Raw genomic sequence first — 17,511 nt, forward strand, 5'->3', positions numbered from 1 at the left:
AATGAAGTGTGTCTTTACATTAGAACTCCTTCAGACAAATATAGTTTATCCTAAAATCTCACGTTAGAGCCTCATACGGGTTCATTTTGGATGCAGTCACCTACTATACTTTAATCCTTCTAAAATATTCCATCATTTATGAGTGATCTAATTATCAACCAATTTGGAACTTCTTACCTATTATTGTTTGTTTTAGTTATACCTGAAAATTCTGCAAGGGAAATCCTCAGAGCACCTGGGACCATCAAAGACAGAATTAAGAAGTTGCTTGCCCACAAAAACAGCATGAAAAAGAAGGTAAAAATTAAAAATGTCACCCCAGGACCCACTGGGACTCGCCACCCTAAGGTTAACTTGCAACCCTTCAGCTATGAAGAGACTGTTTCCAGGAATGGGAACTCTAATGGAGAAAATAAGAGGAATGAAGAGAGGATGAAAGAGGGGCTTGAAGAAGATAAAAGAGAAGAGAAACCCCTGAAGAATTATGTGGAGCAGGAGAAAAGCCTTCGAGGAGATGTGTTTTGTGAGTATCGCTTTTATTACTTTATACATTTCATGAAAAATGAATTGTTATTCCTCTTGGAAAAATGAAAGAAGAATAGACAGTTTCACAACTTAAGTAAAATTGGAATGGGTCTTAAGTCCTAAGAAGTCAGGTTCACCTTCCACAGATACCAAACCAAGTATGCTGGGCAATGAGGAGGGTAAGTCCTGTGTCCTTACTTGAGCATTCCCTGTTTGGGGCAGACTCTCTCTTCCCACTAGCAGCCCAGTAAGCTGTTTGTCCTGCAAGCACAGATGTCTAGCTGCCAAACTCTCCATAAGACCTACCTCCCAAATCAGGGAGACCCTTGCCATGTGGATCTACCAAGCTCTACCTTTTTACTTCTTAAAGATACTTTTCACTGGCCCACTCTATAAAATGGGAACTTCACAGTTGTGTAGTTATGCTTTTAAAGGACAAAATAAAAAATCATGGGGGTGGTGGGAAGCTATAGTAAAGCTTAAGTTTTCCGCATGAGCTAAGTGACCACCATATCTCTCTTTTCATCAGTTGCTATACAGAACCCCACTACAAGTCTCAGCCCATCCAGAACAGCTCCCATATTAACCCAGCCTGGATCCCTACACTGAGACTCCCTATGTCCTTATTTGACACTTGTCACTTCCTCTGTATTTTGCCTTGTCTATTCTTGGCTCTATGATGGGTGGTCAAATATAAAAATGCCAGCTTGAATTAATCAAAGAGTAAGTAGTCCACCTGTCCAAGAAATATCATACCAGTGACATTATCTCCTTTAATAGTAAAAATCTCAAGGAAGTATTTCCAAAACCTGGTGATAAGGAATGTTTCAGGAATGTAGATGCTAAGAGAACCTCTGCAAAAAGATGTTCTAGATAAGGAAACTGGAATCAATGTGACTGATTTGGAAATGGCAGACACTGCTCTAATACGTTCTGTGATTAGAATGCATGATCAGACTTTCTTTGTTCAGTGATTTGATCTTTGCTTTCTGACCATGTGGGATTTTAGGTTTTTTTCTTAACTAACCAAGTGTCCTTTATCAGCCCCTAAGGTGAATGAAGCAGGAGATTTTGGTCTGGTTCTTGTCCAAAGAAAAGTGCCAAATTCCAAAGTGGAACACAAAGGTAAATAATTCTTTTTCCCAAGTATATGCTTTCTCACCTTGTCCCATGTCTTTTTCATTTTTTCATAGAATGAGGTGATTGATTTGGAATCACTGCTTCATTCATAAACCCCTGAGGGAAAAATCATTACATCATGATACCCAGTACCAATATTAAAATAGTAGGTCCTTGGGCTGGAGTTGTGGCTCAGTGGCAAAAAACACTTGCCTAGCATTTGTGAGGCCCTGGGTTCAATTCTCGGCACTGCATATAAATAAATGAATGAAATAAAGGTTCATCAACATCTAAAATTTTTTTAAATAGTAAGTCCTTGCATGATTGGTACCAATAATTACAATATAGTATGACTATTTTCTTCTCTTTGCCACTCCCACCTGTCACTGAAAGGATAGAATTGAGGCAGACTATATATGTGAAGATGGGAGAAAATCACCCCAACACTTGAGGGTCTACAACCTGAAAATTGCCATGTACTAAAATCTGGCCCAACATCCCTGAATCCATTACCAGTTGCCATAATAATGCTGTATAACAAATCACCACAAACTCTCAACGGCTTATGGCAGTAAATGTTGATTTTTGCTTATGAACCTGGATCATCTGGGCAGTGTGCCAATCTGAGCTGGGCTGAGTGGGCTCACCCATATGGCTGGAGTCAGTTGCAGGCCTGCTTTCTGACTTTAATGATCTTAACTGTGCTCTCTCAAATGTCTGGGCCTCATCTAGGACAACTGAACTTGCTCAGCTCTGTTCCATGTAGTCTCTCATCCCTCTACAGTCTAGTCCAAGGTTGTTCTCAAAAGACAGTTCCAAAAAATAGAACAGAGACAAAACAGGCCTTTTGAGGTTTAGGCCCAGAACTGGCACATCACTTCTGCCACATTCCACTGGCCAAGGCAAGTCACAAGGCCAGCCTAGACTTAAAGGTTAGGAAAGGATCTACAAAGTTATACTGGTTGAGTATCTCTTGCTTGACGTGCTTAAGACCAGAAATCTTTGCAATTTCAGATTTTTTTTTAATATTTTCATATACACAATGAGATATCAGTGGGGATAAGACTCAAATATAAACACAAAATTTATTTGTTTCATATATATCATATATACATATCCTGGAGGCAATTTTATACAATATTTTTAACAATTTTGTGCATATAACAGTTTCATGGTGTGGAATTTTCCACTTGTGAAGTCATGTCAGTGCTTAAAAAGTTTCAGCTTTTTGGAGCATTTTGAATTTCAGATTAGGGATGTTCAACCTGTGTTACAAAGGGTGTGGCTATAGGAGGAGATAAGAATTGGGACCATTTTTGTGAAGTTTACCAAAACTTTATTATCTGGAATTTCTTGGGCATGATGCCTGGTTCTTCAGTTTGTTTAGAACTACTACCCATGATAAATTATATGTGGCTATAATTGAGATCTCTACACAGATTTCCCTTGGTGGTAAGTATGAATGCCTTTGTCCTATCTTTCTTTTTCAAATTTTCTTTCACTTACCACTGTAGATGGTAGTGCTAACCTATGCTAATTAGATTCCCTTTTGTGTTTACCCTGCAAGTACATTCTTTAGTTTTATCTTTTTGGTTTATGGAATGGTCTCTACCATGAAGAAAGTGCTTCTCTGGTTCCATCCTTCAAATTTGATCTGAGAATCTTCTACTAAAATCTTTTCAAGGGCTAGTAACCCATGACCCAGCTCCTACATCTTGTTTTCCTCCTTTTAAAAAAATTTCTCAGCATTAGACATCCTATTGTCCATTTTCCTGGTTAGGAAAAGGGAGTTCCATAGCACAATCCTCCCAGTGCTCACAGTTTCTACCCAGTTCTGCTTCACACTTGCTAAGCACCCATAAGGAATTATTTGAGTCCTCGCTGGATCCCCAAACTGACCAGATTTCTTCTTTTACTTTTTCTTCCAGGATCCTTAATGAAACACAGAAAGTTGAAAATTTTGTTCAGGAGTATAATGACCCTACTATTGTAACAGTCTTTGAATAAAGTGTCTCGGAGAGCTCAGTCCCAATCAAAAGATTCAGGTGGCTGGGCATGGTGGCACACCCTGTCATCCCAGCAGCTGGAGAGGCTGAGACAGGAGGACTGCAAGTTCAAAGCCAGCCTCAGCAAATTGGCAAGTCCCTAAGTAACTCAGTGAGATCCTATCTCTAAATAAAATACAAAATAGGGCTGGGGATGTTGCTCAGTGGTTGAGTGCCCCTAAGTTCAATCCCTGGTACTCCCCCGCAAAAAAGATTCAGATGCACACCCCAACTATTCCACTTGGTAATTGCCTTGAGCAAGTCATTTAGACTTGCTTGCCTCATTGCTTTCATACATGAAGATGGAATGAGAACAATATTCCTCTCTTACTTGCTATCTTAGGCTGGGTTTCCCTAAAAGAGATACTGAGACAAGAATTTGTGTGCAAGTGGTTAATGGGAGAGGCATCCCAAGAAGCAGTGGATAGAGCATGAGGAAATTAGACAAGAGATATAAAGAGGCAATAAATGGTGTGTTATCAGGCAAATTTTCACCATGGGGAACAGGAGCTCAATCTAATTAGGGAAATCTTGGAACCAGTGCAAAATACAAGGCTTAGAATTATCCTAGAGGAGGGATAAGGGAGCTGGGGTATATATGCACTGAGTCCCATCTGACATTGATTGAATACTGCTCCAAGAAGAAGCTAATTCCCTGGCACTTCTACACTGCCATGAAAGTAGGGGAGGGCACCACTGTGGTCACTGGACCGCCATGCCCCTCAGCCCTTCTGCAGAACTAAACAGCTTCTGGACCCTCCTGACTTCAGTCTGCATTCATTTCCAGCACTTATGGGTCCTATCCAAAAGCAAGAACATAGAAGTATTTATTTACCAATTCCTGTCCATCACTGGTTCAGAGCTCTCCCTAGGGAAGGAACTCACCAGCATTCTAACATCCCTGGCTTGGGCCAAGCATGCTTCAGCCAGAGAACATCTTCATACAGAGAGTTGTGGGTACTTGCAGTAGAAATCCATATGCTTGCAAGGGAACATAAGTACTGACAGATGTTGGTGCAGCACCAACAGCATCTGCTTTGAGGTTGGTGTGAATTAAATCAGAGAATATATTTGAAAACACTTTGCAAACCATGAAATGCTAAACTAATGAAGTAGTATGCTTTATGCTTTGAGAACAAAGACTTGAGTTATACCTCTTTATGGAATTTTTCTATATAGTGGTCCCTAATCTCAGTTTGCATGCCCTATTTCCCACATGTTGAGGAAGAAGGGGGAGTTTGGGAAAAATGTGCCAGCATATAAACCAATTGAAAAATTGATGTCCCACTATTTATGGGAATGGTAACATCAATTTCTCAAACTAGTAATAGCACTCATTAAAGAGTATTGAAGAAGAAGCAAATATTATTTGGTATTATTTTTATTTTAAAATCAGGACTAGAAATAAGCTGTCTTTGATGACAGGGAAAAACAGTGGGTTAAAAAGAAAGGAAGATGGGCATGGTGGTGCACACCTGTAATCCCAGTACCTAGGGAGGTGAAGGCAGGAGAATCACGAGTTCAAAGCCAGCCTCAACAATTTAGTGAGCCTCTAAGCAACTCAGTAAGACTCTGTCTCTAAATAAAATACAAAATAGGGATGGGGACTGTGGCTCAGTGTTCAAGTGTCCCTGAGTTCAATCTGTGGTCATCCCTCCCCCCCAAAAAAAGAAGTAAGGATAGTGAGAAAATGGGCAGTGTGCTTGTACTAAGTTAGGATATGTTCAGAATGGACAACTACTGATTTCAGTCTGCTTTGGGATTCAAGTCTAGTTCTAGCACACAATGTCTGCAGAACTTGGTCAAATCACTTGTGAGCCTCGGTGTTACTTTCCTAAAAATGGGTCCGATGGTAGACTTTTGACAATCAAATCAAATGGTATAATGTTTGTGCAAATATTTGGCACATTGAAAGGAGTCAAGAATCAAGAGCTTTTGAGCTTATTTCCTTTTCTTTCCATTCCTTTATTCCTTTGCAAAAACAGCGAAAGCCCCTAAATCAGAGCCAGAAGCTAGGCTTTGTTTTCAATCAGAAGTATCTCAGTCTTCTCCCTATTTATTTTCTTTCTTTCTTTTTTAGTGTAGGTTGAACACAATATCTTTATTTTATTTATTTATTTATTTGTTTGTTTGTTTGTTTATTTATTTATTTTTATGTGGTGCTGAGGATTGAACCAGTACCTCGCACGTGCTAGGTGAGCGCTCTACCACTGAGCCACAGCCTCAGCCCCAGTCTTCTCCCTATTTCAAAGTTGTATTTTTTTATTATCTATACCAGGAGTCAGCAAACTTTTCTCTGGAAAGGGCCAGATAGTAAATATTTCAGGCTTTATGAGCCATATGGTCTCCGTGTCAACTACTCAACTATATCCTTGTAGCTCAAAGGCAGCTATAGATGATATGTAAATGAATGGGCAAGGTGTGCTTCAATAAAACTTTACCAAAATGGGCAGTAGGCCAGGATATTAGTTTTATGACCTCTGACCTACATAAAAGTAACCAGAGGCACTAATTTAAAACCTATACTAGCTGACTATAGATTTCTCTGACACTTCTAAACATGGCAGTCATTCTACCATAAAAACCCAGAAACAATTTAGAAACCAGCAGTGTTTCAGCTTATTTGAAACACCAGAACACTGGCAATTTTCTAACTGAAATGTTGGAATCATGAAGTTAAGAAATGACAATTTTGTCCACTTAATATCTCATTTGTACCTATGGGATTTTAAGTGATGAAAGTGACTGAATGACAACATGAAGAGGCCAATGCCATTGAAAGAAGGATTTATTACTTACAGTTCCCAAGAGAAGGGGCATATGATGCCAACACAGGGCCACAGGGAAAGCATCAGGTTAGGATCCAGAAAGAAGCAAGAACAAGGGGAAAGCCTAGGCCATAGCTCTATTGTGGTTTCTGTGGAAAGAAAGGCAGGACAGGGCAGGGTAAACTGCTTAGGTTTGGCTAGTTCGAGTAACTGCAGAGGGGTTTGGGGCACAGGGGCTGTTCCTATATGTTGCCTGGTCCTGGGATGATTTAAGACAGGGGAAATATTGGTTTGGTGTGTGTGTGAGTCATCTTTCTTATTGCTATGGCAAAATACCTGAGATAATCAACTTATAAGGAGGAAAGATATATTTTGACTCACAGTTTCAGAAGTCTTGATCCATGCTCACTTGGCCCCATTGCTTTGGGCCTATGATGAGGCAGAACATCATGGCAGGGAGCATATGGTGGAGCAAAGCTGTTCACCTCATGGTAGCTAAGAAGCAGAAAGAAAGAGAAAGGAAAGGCCTAGAATCCTAATATCCTGTTCAAGGGCATGGCCCCAGTGACCTTATTTCTTTTCACTAGGCTCCACCTCCTAAAAGTAGCACTATCTCCCAATATAGTACCACAGGCTGGAGACCAAACTTTAGTACGTGGCCATTGGGAGACATTTCAGATCCAAACCATAACAGTGTATAAGAGTAGATAAAGGGGGTATTGGCTTGCATATGAGAAGCATGCTCTCGAATAAAGTGTTACTATCTTGGAATTAGCTGGCTCTGAAGGGGGAAGGGGGAAATTGCTCCCTAGGTCTTCAAGGTCCCCCAAGATGTGAAAACATCATAAAATACAGTAAATAAAAAACATGATTTATATATTTATTGTTAAATGAATGTTAGTGAGTCATGTACTACATGAAACTTACTATTCCACAAATCATCTGAAAAGTTCTGGCAAGCTCTTCGGTTGTTTATTTCTGTAGAAGAGAATTTATTTTCTGGCCTGAATTTTATGAACAATTGGTTATATTCCCTGTTTTGCTTTGCTCACGGGGTTCTTGCTCATTAATTATTTCTTAAATAGGTTGTTTTAGTGTTGTTATTGTGTTTTAAAATCACAACAAAATTTGTAAAGAATGGTGTCACAGATTTAACTCAAAAAAGGGTGTCTGGTTAGGGCATTTAAGTTGCCATAATCTATACTCCATGCAACTGAAAATATGACATTGCCTTCCAAAGCTCTAAATATTAGCTACCTTTCTAATGTTCTTAATGTTTGTGAAATATGCTTTTTTGGCAGATTTAAATATCTCAGCTGATTGCAGCTTTGATCATGGGGTCTGTGACTGGAAACAAGATAGAGAAGATGATTTTGACTGGAATCCTGCTGATCGAGATAATGGTATTTATATTTGACTCTTTCATGTTCTGCAATAGGGCAAAAGTAAATCAGTTGCTCCAATGATGGAAGGTTAGTATTCTTGTCACTCCTTAGGTCAGAGTTTTGTCATTGTTGGAAACCTTTAGACCTTCTGAAGTCTCCTCTGATGGATGATTAACTTGGTCCAGTATATATTCCCCTCCTTAATCCCTTTTCCACTCACCTGTCCTCATAAAGGATGCTCCAGAAAACTTCTTTTATATTTACCCTCTTGCTTCCGAGAGAAGATAATGATATTCATGTAAAGTTTAAGGGTATTGGGGAAAAGGCAGAAAGAAGTTGTTCCTTTTTCTCAGTTTTCCAGTCATGATGCTCTGTAGTTTTGTTTTGTGTTTTCAGGGGAAATCCATCTCAAAAGGAAATATGACCTCTGTTGAAACCTGGAGTTTTAGTTGAGCTACTGCTCAAAGCATCAAAAACCTGATGAGTATCAAGTTAGCAGTCTGAACTCTTGGACTAAGCTTTCCATTCTGTTGTTGGAGGATTTCTTTCTGACCACCTGCCCTTGAATTTTGCTCAACCTCAGCTCCAAGCTGTGGATTTCCTGCCCTTTCCACTGTGTACTCCAACACTATTGATGGACCCTAATTTTCCCATTGGGTAAAGCATTTGGCTTGCAGCTCTCATTTGGAGCACATATTGAACCTCTGTCTCCTGAAGGCCGCCTATATAACTACGGACAACCATTACACCTCATGGTCTGCAGTTCCTTCCCAGTCCAATTATTTATTCAGGGATATACAGACTCAGGCTTCGGTTAAAAGATCCTTCTAGATTCTACCTTGGATCTAATTCCTCCCTGAGATCTTTCTTTTCAATCCCTCACATACAGTCAGAAAACTTGGATATCCACTAACAAGAATTCTTTTTAGAACAGTTGTGTAAGTGGGACTATTGCTAAAGACTCAGGGCAAGTACAGTTGCTCTGACCCTCAATTTTCTTCTCCATATAGCAAAGGACTTCAACTGTGTAATCTCTAAAATCTGTTTTAGCATGAAAAATTTGTTCCTATTTTCAAAAATGATATCAGCCTTCCCTGTAGCATGCTTTTGTTCATTTTCATAGCTATTTTATATATTATAGACAAATCCTTTATAATGGCTTCACTAAATGTGCCTTTTTACCTTCTTCTTCTCTTAAAGCTGTTGGCTATTATATGGCAGTTCCAGCATTGGCAGGGCACAAGAAGGACATTGGCCGGTTGAAACTGCTCCTCCCAGACCTGCAACCCCAAAACAACTTATGCTTGCTTTTTGATTATCGGCTGACTGGAGACAAAATAGGGAAACTTCGAGTGTTTGTGAAAAATAGTAACAATGCCCTAGCTTGGGAAGAGACCAAGAGTGAGGATGAAAGGTGGAAGACAGGGAAAATTCAGTTGTATCAAGGGACTGATACTACCAAAAGTGTAAGTGGAAAAAAAATGATTAAGCTGAATATTTACATTCTTTTTTCAATGATTCAACAAACAAAACACTTACTAGAGTGCCTAGGCACTGAGGATACAGAAATGAATAAGAATTTCCCCTCCATTTAGAAAGCTTACATTCTAGAGCAGAACAGGCATGGTGATTAATCAGGACACCTAATGAGGATACCTGTGAATGATATCACATTCTGTGGCAATGACCTGTTAGTGTCCAGCTCTTCTTTACCAGCTCCCTCCCCAACTAGGCTATGCATTCCTTAATGTATCAAAGTTGTCCTTCTCATCCATTCTATCTGCAGAACTTAGCACAACAGATGGAAGCCAGAAAATGACTTGTTAAATGTTGTTTTAACTGAATTGAGAGAGTGGCTATTGTCAGGGGTCCCCAAGACCACCCTCGGTTTCAATGATCCCTTAAAAGTTCTCATACAGAGGGGCTGGGGTTGTAACTCAGTGGTAGAGTGCTTGTCTAGCATGTGAGGCACTGTGTTCATCAGCACTGCATAAAAATAAATAAAATAAAGGCATTGTGTCCATTTACAACTAAAAAATATTCTTAAAATAAGTTCTCATAGGACTCATAAAAGCTATTCTAGTAACAATTACAGCTTACATATATTAAAATAAGCAAAGGGAAAAAGCACATAGTATAGAATCCACGAGGGCCCAGGCACAAACTTGTAGTTTTCCTTTCCCAGTAGAGTCATATAGGAAGCTCTTAATTTTCCCAGTAATCATTTGTGACAACACTCCCAAAGTGTTGCCTACCAGGGAAGTTCACACAAGCTTTGGTGTCCAAAGTTTTTATGGGTTAAAACTTTGCCCATGTTACCACAGAATAACTGTCCTTAGTTATCTGGTCTCCAGTCTCTCAACTTGCTACCATGAAACCCAAGGCCCCCACCATAAATCACATTGTTAGTATAAACCATCTGGCTTAGCCAAAGATCCCAGGTAAACAAAGGCACTCTTAATCAGGTAGGATAAGCTAGATGCAGTAGCATACGCCTGTAATCCTAGCAACTCAGGAGGCTGAGGTGAGAGAATTGCAAGTTCAAGGCCAGCCTCAGCAACTTAGTGAAGCCCTAAGCAACTCAATGAAACCCTGTCTCAAAATAAAAATTTTAAAAATGGATGGCTATTTAGTTCAGTGGTAAAATGCCCCTGGATTCAGTCCCCAATACCAAGAAGAAAGAAAACTTAATCAGGTAGGATATTCCAAGGGCTTAGAAGTTATCTCCCAAGAACCAGCTATAGACCAAACTTTCTTTAGAATGTGCAGCATCTGGACAACCCTGACCTGCTGAGTTAATTCTTCTCTGTGTAGTGGATTTAATAAAGGAAAAGGAAACAGAGTTTTAAGAGCAAATTGGTTAAACAGAGAGCCTTTTCAGGAGTTGTTTCTTTAGAGGGAAGCATCAAAGAGACATGAGGAGGGAATGGAACAGAGCCTGGAGGGAGCCACTGTAGACCATGGGGAAAAGTTTGGTCAACATGAGAAGGAAAAAGATAAGACAGGGTGCAAACTAGAAGGTATATAAAGAGTTGATCAAAGGAAGAACAATTAGTAGATCCATAAATTAGAAATTAATTAATACTTTGCTTGTGAAAGATGATGATTAATGTAAGTAAAGGCATATTTCTTGGCATTATGCATCAGACCAGAGAGCCTAGTCCCTAGTGTCAGACATTAAATTTAACATCTTTTCATTTACTTGTCACGTTTTAATTAAAACAGAATATCTTATTTTAAAAATGTCTCGTAAGATGTGACTATAATGAAAGCGTATGTTGGTCCCTAGTTAATGAATTTCCTAATCACTCTTACCCTCTGAAGGAAAAGCAGCCAGTGCTTGTTCAGAACTAACACACACAACAATTCAAGTTTACTCTCATCACAGTGCATTTAAATCAACACAAATCCAATCCACATGTTTATATTGTTGTGTTCATAGCATGTTTTGGGGACTGTGGCACTGAGCCATGATATATATGGATGGCATACCCGTTTGAAATGTTGAAATATGCTTCTGCACAATATTCACAATGACCTCCATGTTGACTGAATTAATGTGCTGGGGATTATTTGTTATATAATATGGTAGCTTGAGGTAGATTCATCATCAAAACAGTGATTTTTAATGCACATATTAAAAACATGCTTCCAAAGAACGTGGCCAGCCATCACACTATAACATAACAATGCTTGGTTGAGAGGAATGCTCACACTTCAGCACCTGTGTCCTGAATTTTTCAGTTCTGTGGGAAACCTTGGTGGGGGATACTGGAAGTTGGAGAAGCTGAAGAATTCAGTCTAAAGCATGTATTCCAGATTAGCATGACATATTGGCTATGGATATTTGTAACATATGGTGACTTTTATTCCATAATCTTGAGCATATAAGATAAGCTGCATTGCTTCTTTAAATAAAATATTATCTGAATCCAAAGCCCAATCTTGTTAGGCTGGGAAGAAATTCCATCTCAGGTACTTGCTCACAAGGGAATCCCTTCTCTAGGATGGGCTATGCTTCCCAAAGGCTAAAAGTGCCACAAACATCTTGATTTAATTGTGGGATCCATGGGTACCCACATTTTCTGCATCCATGTGACCCCTCAAGTCATTTATCACATGCCAGGCTGGGACACAGAAACCTTTACTCAGTCTTTTTACTATGGAACATCAGATAGCCATCTTTCACTCAGAGCTCTGCTAGGGAAAAGCAATGGTGTGCCTTCATAGTTCTGGATAATCCTTACTTCTCCCCATCATTGCTTCACCTTTTGGCCCTCCACCTTCTACTAATATAAACTCCTCAAGGAGGTTAAGCTTAGCTGGGCATGGTGGCACACACCTCTAATCCCAGCTACTTGGGAGACTGAGGCAGGAGGATCATAAGTTCCAGGCCAGCCTCAGCAACTTAGTGAGACCCTATCTCAAAATTTTAAAAGCTGGTAATGTGGGCTGGGGATATAGCTCAGTTGGTAGAATGCTTGCCTTGCACATACAAGGCCCTGGGTTCAATCCCCAACATCACAAAAAAAATGGTGGTGTAACTTAGTGGTAGAGGGCTTGCCTAGCATGGGTGAGGCCCTGGATTCAATCTCCCATTCTGGGGAACTAACATCAGGAAGGGCCTTATCTTCCAGAAAAGTTTGAGTTTGATCATTATATCCCAAATCTCCTTGATAAAAGAGAACACTAAAAGCCTGCCTAAGTGATTTTGGACCAAGGTAGGCAAAAAAAAAAAGTGAAAAGCAAACACAAATTACTATGACAAATAATTATTCTGACGTTTATTTTTAGTTATCCAGGGGATATCAGTAAGGGGTTTCAGTGATGGAAAAGACTCCATATCCCAAGATGCAGACATACCACCCTCATTATCCTGCCCACTGTAGCTACTGTGAGCCATCTGCTTTTTGGCCCATCTTTACTTTTTTAAAATTTACCCAAAAGAGATATCTACCTAAAAGAAGTTCCCTCCTGAGATGAAAACAGAAGAAGAAAACACTTCTAAATCTAGTGTACTTTCTCTGGGTGCTTAGTAATAGCTTGTTTCCAACAGTTCCTAAGAAAATGTACCCAGTTTGAAAGCAAAAGCAAGCAGTCTGGGAATTGGTATTCACAGGCTCTTGTCACTCCCATTTGTCCTCCTGAGGTCTCCTCTTTTCTCTTTGGAGAGCCTAGGAAAGCTGGATACAGTGATGGCAATAAACTTTAAGTTGCTTTATCTCTGTCACCTTGAAAACTGTTTCATGATTGTTTATAAAGCAAAAAAAGATGCTGTTGGTAATGGTGACTATTTGCATGATGCCATTCTTGTGAGCATGATGCTTTAAGGATCATTCTTTGAAATGTCAATTTTCTGTAAATTTGAATTTATTTTTTAAATGTTTAGAAAAGGCAAAGGGAAATTACTTTATTGAAAAAAGTAAAGATTCATTAATCACATCACAATGACATGAGTGTTTTCATATTTTACATTTTCCTTCCCACATGAATACATATTTTTTAATTTAGTCATACCCATGTTGGACAGACTAAATTTTAATTTAAGCCGTTGTTGAATTCCATTTTGACATAATATATGTGTGTATCATTTTAAAGAAGAATAACATGTTCCAAATTAAATGCTCTTTTCTCTCAAAAGCTTTTGAATACAGGATAACCTTAATTGTCTTTGAATCAGAATCATCTTTCTGTCCTCCAAATCTGCATATTTCTAATACTGAGAAGTGTTCCACTAAGCCTACTGCCCTCTTTCTGGGAGATATATGGGAAGTGAGGGAGATATACTCCTCCTTAGAGTGAATTATAATGAATAGGTGCTCCATAAATTAGAGCTAGCATTATTTTTATAATTATTGAGTTTTTAAAGTATGGTACTTTTTTCTAGTTATAAAATCAACGCAAACTATTTTTAAAAGCATTATAGTATTAAAGAAACTTATAAATATTCACTCAGCAAATATCTATTCTAATCATATTTATTTGAAAATGTGTTTAGATGAGTGGGTGAATATAAAACAGTCATTGTGTGTCCTTAATTTTGTTAAGTGAGTTTCCTGTCATTTTGCATCCAATTTGAAGATAATTCTTTTTAGTATTCATCCTCTGTTCTCTATACATTGGAAATTTCTAAAATAAAGGAAGTTTATTTCTCTTTTGATTATGAATAAATTTCTTAAATAAAAATTATTGTAGCATCTTATGAAACACATTTCAACACATGAGAAAAATATTTCAGACAATTTCCAAATGCATAAGCATTTTTTTCTTTTTTGGTGGGAGACGTTACTGGGAATTGAACTAGGGGTACTTTACCACTGAGCCATATCCCAAGCCCTTTTTAAATTTTTTTTTTTTAATTTTGAGACAGGGTCTTACTAAGTTGCTTAGGGCCTGCTAAGTTGCTGAGGCTGGTCTTGAACTTGCGAGCCTCCTGCCTCAGCCTCTCAGGTCGCTGGGATTACAGGTCTTTCAACCAAATAGTTTTACATTAGATGTTGAAAGGAATATCAAATTCCTTTTAAATGGGTTTTTATAAAGAAAACAAATTCTTTTGTTTTCACTTCTTTTCTTTAAGTGGGAATTATGAAATTTCCTCTTAAACCTTGTCCCTCTCAGTTTATGGTGCTTTCCAGGATCCTTTATATTTTACTATGTAATAAAGACACATGAGTTTAGTTCTTGTTAATAACTGTTAAATAGCTTGATTATATCATTGTTTTTAATATTTTGAAGTAATGTTTCATTCTTTCTCCATTATTAGATCATTTTTGAAGCAGAACGTGGCAAGGGCACAAGTGGCGAAATTGCTGTGGATGGCGTCTTGCTGGTTTCAGGCCTATGTCCAGATGGTCTTTTATCTGTGGAAGGTTGAATGTTACTATTGTCTTTTATATCTTTTTATTTGGCTTTTTATGTCAGTTCTCTGTGTTTTGATATTATTGTAGGACACACCCCATTTTAGAAATCAAGCTGGAAAATTGTAAAGTACCAACCGAAATATTATTTTAAGATGCCTTCTTTGTAACTGATTTGCCAATATTTGCTTTGAATATAGTACTTCTGTGTCTTCTCATTCATTTATGAATTTTTCTACATTATATTATAAAATATGGAAATTCCAGTTCATCTCCAACGTAGCATATCTGATTTGTCTAACATGAGTTGATGAACTTCTCCATACAATATTTCTAGAATCACAACAACCACAAAGAACAGAGAAATGTTTAACTTCTATGGTGCTTACTGGAAACTATGATATTAAACATAAACTTTGCCAAAGTGGCTCAAGCTGATCTTTCATAGCCTAGCTTGCATGTTTAAATTTTTTGTAATAGTGTCCAAATAATCAACTTGTGTCATGGTTTAAATTTTTCTAAGAAAGAAAATATGTTGTTGATTATGCTCAATGTGTATATGATTGCTTTTCTAAAAGTGTAGTTTTTATTCTTTTTTCTATCAAAATGCTTTGTGCTCTTTAAAATTCTTAAAATTATTTAGTATTATGGGAAAAGATGACTGCTTCATTAGGCCTCATAACTGTAATACAAATTATTGAACTGAAGGCCTCAGAGAACTACCTAAAAGTAAATTATCAAGAAGCAGGACTGAAAAACAAAAGACTTATGCTTTCTTTTCTATTTCCTTTCTTCCAAATTTAAAAATAGTTTTATGTGGTAATGAATCTTGGGTATATTCCTTGTAGACATGACTACACAGTCCCCAACTTACAATGGTTCAAGTTTTTTCAGTTTTATGATGGTATGAAAGCAATATGCATCCTATAGAAACTGTCCTTCAAATTTTGAATTTTTCTCAGTCTATGGATATACAGTAGGATACTTTCTTGTTACGCAGGGTAGTGACAATGAGCCACAGTTCCCAGTCAGCCCCGGTGTCACAAGAGGAAATAACCCAATCTCTATAGCGTGCTATGTTGCCAGTGGCTTTTAGATGTTGTACTTCGTGTTTTCACTTCCTATCATATCTACAAAACACTCATCTGTGTCTGTACATGAGATATTTGACATTCTATTATAAACTAGAATTGGTATTAGATGATTTTGCCCTACTGTGGGCTAATGTAAGTGTTCTGAGCTCATTTTAGGTAGACTAGGCTAAGTTGTAGTGTTTGGTAGATGAAATATATTAAATGTATTTTTACTTGTAATTTTTTTTAAACATAATGATGGTTTTTTTTTTCAAAAATATAACCCCATGGTAAGTGGAGAAGCAGCTGTATATTGTCAGAGATTCTGTATCAGAAACAGGTCCAAGATAGTTCCCAAATAGAAGGGTCCCCAGATCTGTGCCTGCTGTCACCTAAAGCAATGAAGACAATGAACCAAGTGTCACAGGGATGAGGCAATGGAGAGGTGGATCTTACTGGACATTATTATACACAATGGGTTTGTGTCACAGCTGAGTAACCCTGAGTTTAGGAAACCCCCAATCTTATAAAAGGGCTCATAGAAAACCTGTTCAAACTTTGTAGTTGTCTTGGCCAAGAACCAAATCTGCCCTCCAAAAAGAAAGCGCTGTCTCTATTCTCCCAGACTGTTCATTATACAAATATCCTTGAAAAGACAGTATGAAACAAAAGCAGTCACTGCCTTTGTGCAGAAGATGGGGGTGGCATTCATAGAGACTCACCTCCAACCCACCCAACATTAAACTCTTAGCTTTCTGGAATCCATTAGATAAAAGAATGAATTAGAAAAACTGGATAGGAATGTTGGCTCCTTATCGATCCACAATATTACAAATAACATTCTCACCCTTGCTACAGTTCACCTTGTCTGAGTGAAAGCAGCTAGTGCTTTCTGGAACTTATTTTTCCAGACTACTTCAATCAAACCATAAAATAGCAGTTAGGTGATTTAACTTCTGCAAAATAAGCAAACATGGAATGAAATTTTTCCATATTTTGAGGGAGAACTATCAGAGTTTGGCAACATGTTATAATTGATACTCTGCACCTACAGTGGGTTGTTTTGTGTCAATACTCCTGCTTTTCAGAATATTTAAAGTGTCTTGGAAACCTGACAAGGTAAATTGGCTAATGATTATTCAGCATCCTTTTGAGTGAATCAAGTTCTTGTGGAAGATGGAATGCTATGACATGGCAGTCCAAAGCACTGAGTTACTCTCCAAGAAGAAATGAAGGGCACATTCTATGCTAAAAACTGGCTTTTATTATATGTTGGTGAATCTTTTTTATTATATGTTGGTGAATTTATCTCAGTACAGTGGTTTTAAGTGAGATTTTTTTCTAAATTCCCTCTGGGGCTTGAATTCATCTAAATGAATTCAACCATGTTTCTCTTTCATTCCATCAGACCATGATCATAAATGCCAAATAGCTGTGTTCTTTCTCCATTCAAAGTGCCCTGGTACTGTGTGCATGCATCTTCATTCTGTCTGGTTAGAGAATGGTAAAGTATCATGAACTTAAGTATTTGTGTACATGTGCATAAATAAGGATTCTTTTTTTTAATGTGGAGGATGGGACTACTTCTTAATATGATGTTTTTAAACATCATATCAATGCTTCATAAAATTGTAGTATGAATATGTACATTAAAAATTCTGTAACACTATTTACAAATAATTTATGTCTCAGGAGGCAGAAGTACAGTGGTGAGAATTTGGCCTGGTGTGAGGAAGGAC

The 17,511-nt window shown here is 38.0% G+C and overlaps 1 protein-coding gene across 2 annotated transcripts in view; it reads left to right on the top strand.

Moving 5' to 3' along the window:
- Positions 1-15,196, top strand: part of Egfl6 (EGF like domain multiple 6) — a 58,635-nt gene extending 43,439 nt beyond the window's left edge. Inside the window, exons 7-11 of one of the 2 annotated variants that reach the window (XM_071606034.1) lie at positions 197-523; positions 1,570-1,650; positions 7,759-7,860; positions 9,043-9,308; positions 14,606-15,195. In XM_071606034.1, coding sequence (XP_071462135.1) covers positions 197-523; positions 1,570-1,650; positions 7,759-7,860; positions 9,043-9,308; positions 14,606-14,716 — 887 coding nt within the window. In that variant the 3' untranslated portion in view covers positions 14,717-15,195. Of the gene's footprint in view, positions 1-196; positions 524-1,569; positions 1,651-7,758; positions 7,861-9,042; positions 9,309-14,605 lie in introns of both variants that reach the window. The other variant, XM_027946535.2, reaches the window with a different exon arrangement.
- Positions 15,197-17,511: the final 2,315 nt, after the last annotated feature.

Source organism: Marmota flaviventris, chromosome X (assembly GCF_047511675.1).
Source record: "Marmota flaviventris isolate mMarFla1 chromosome X, mMarFla1.hap1, whole genome shotgun sequence".
NCBI classification, from domain to species: Eukaryota; Metazoa; Chordata; class Mammalia; order Rodentia; family Sciuridae; genus Marmota; species Marmota flaviventris.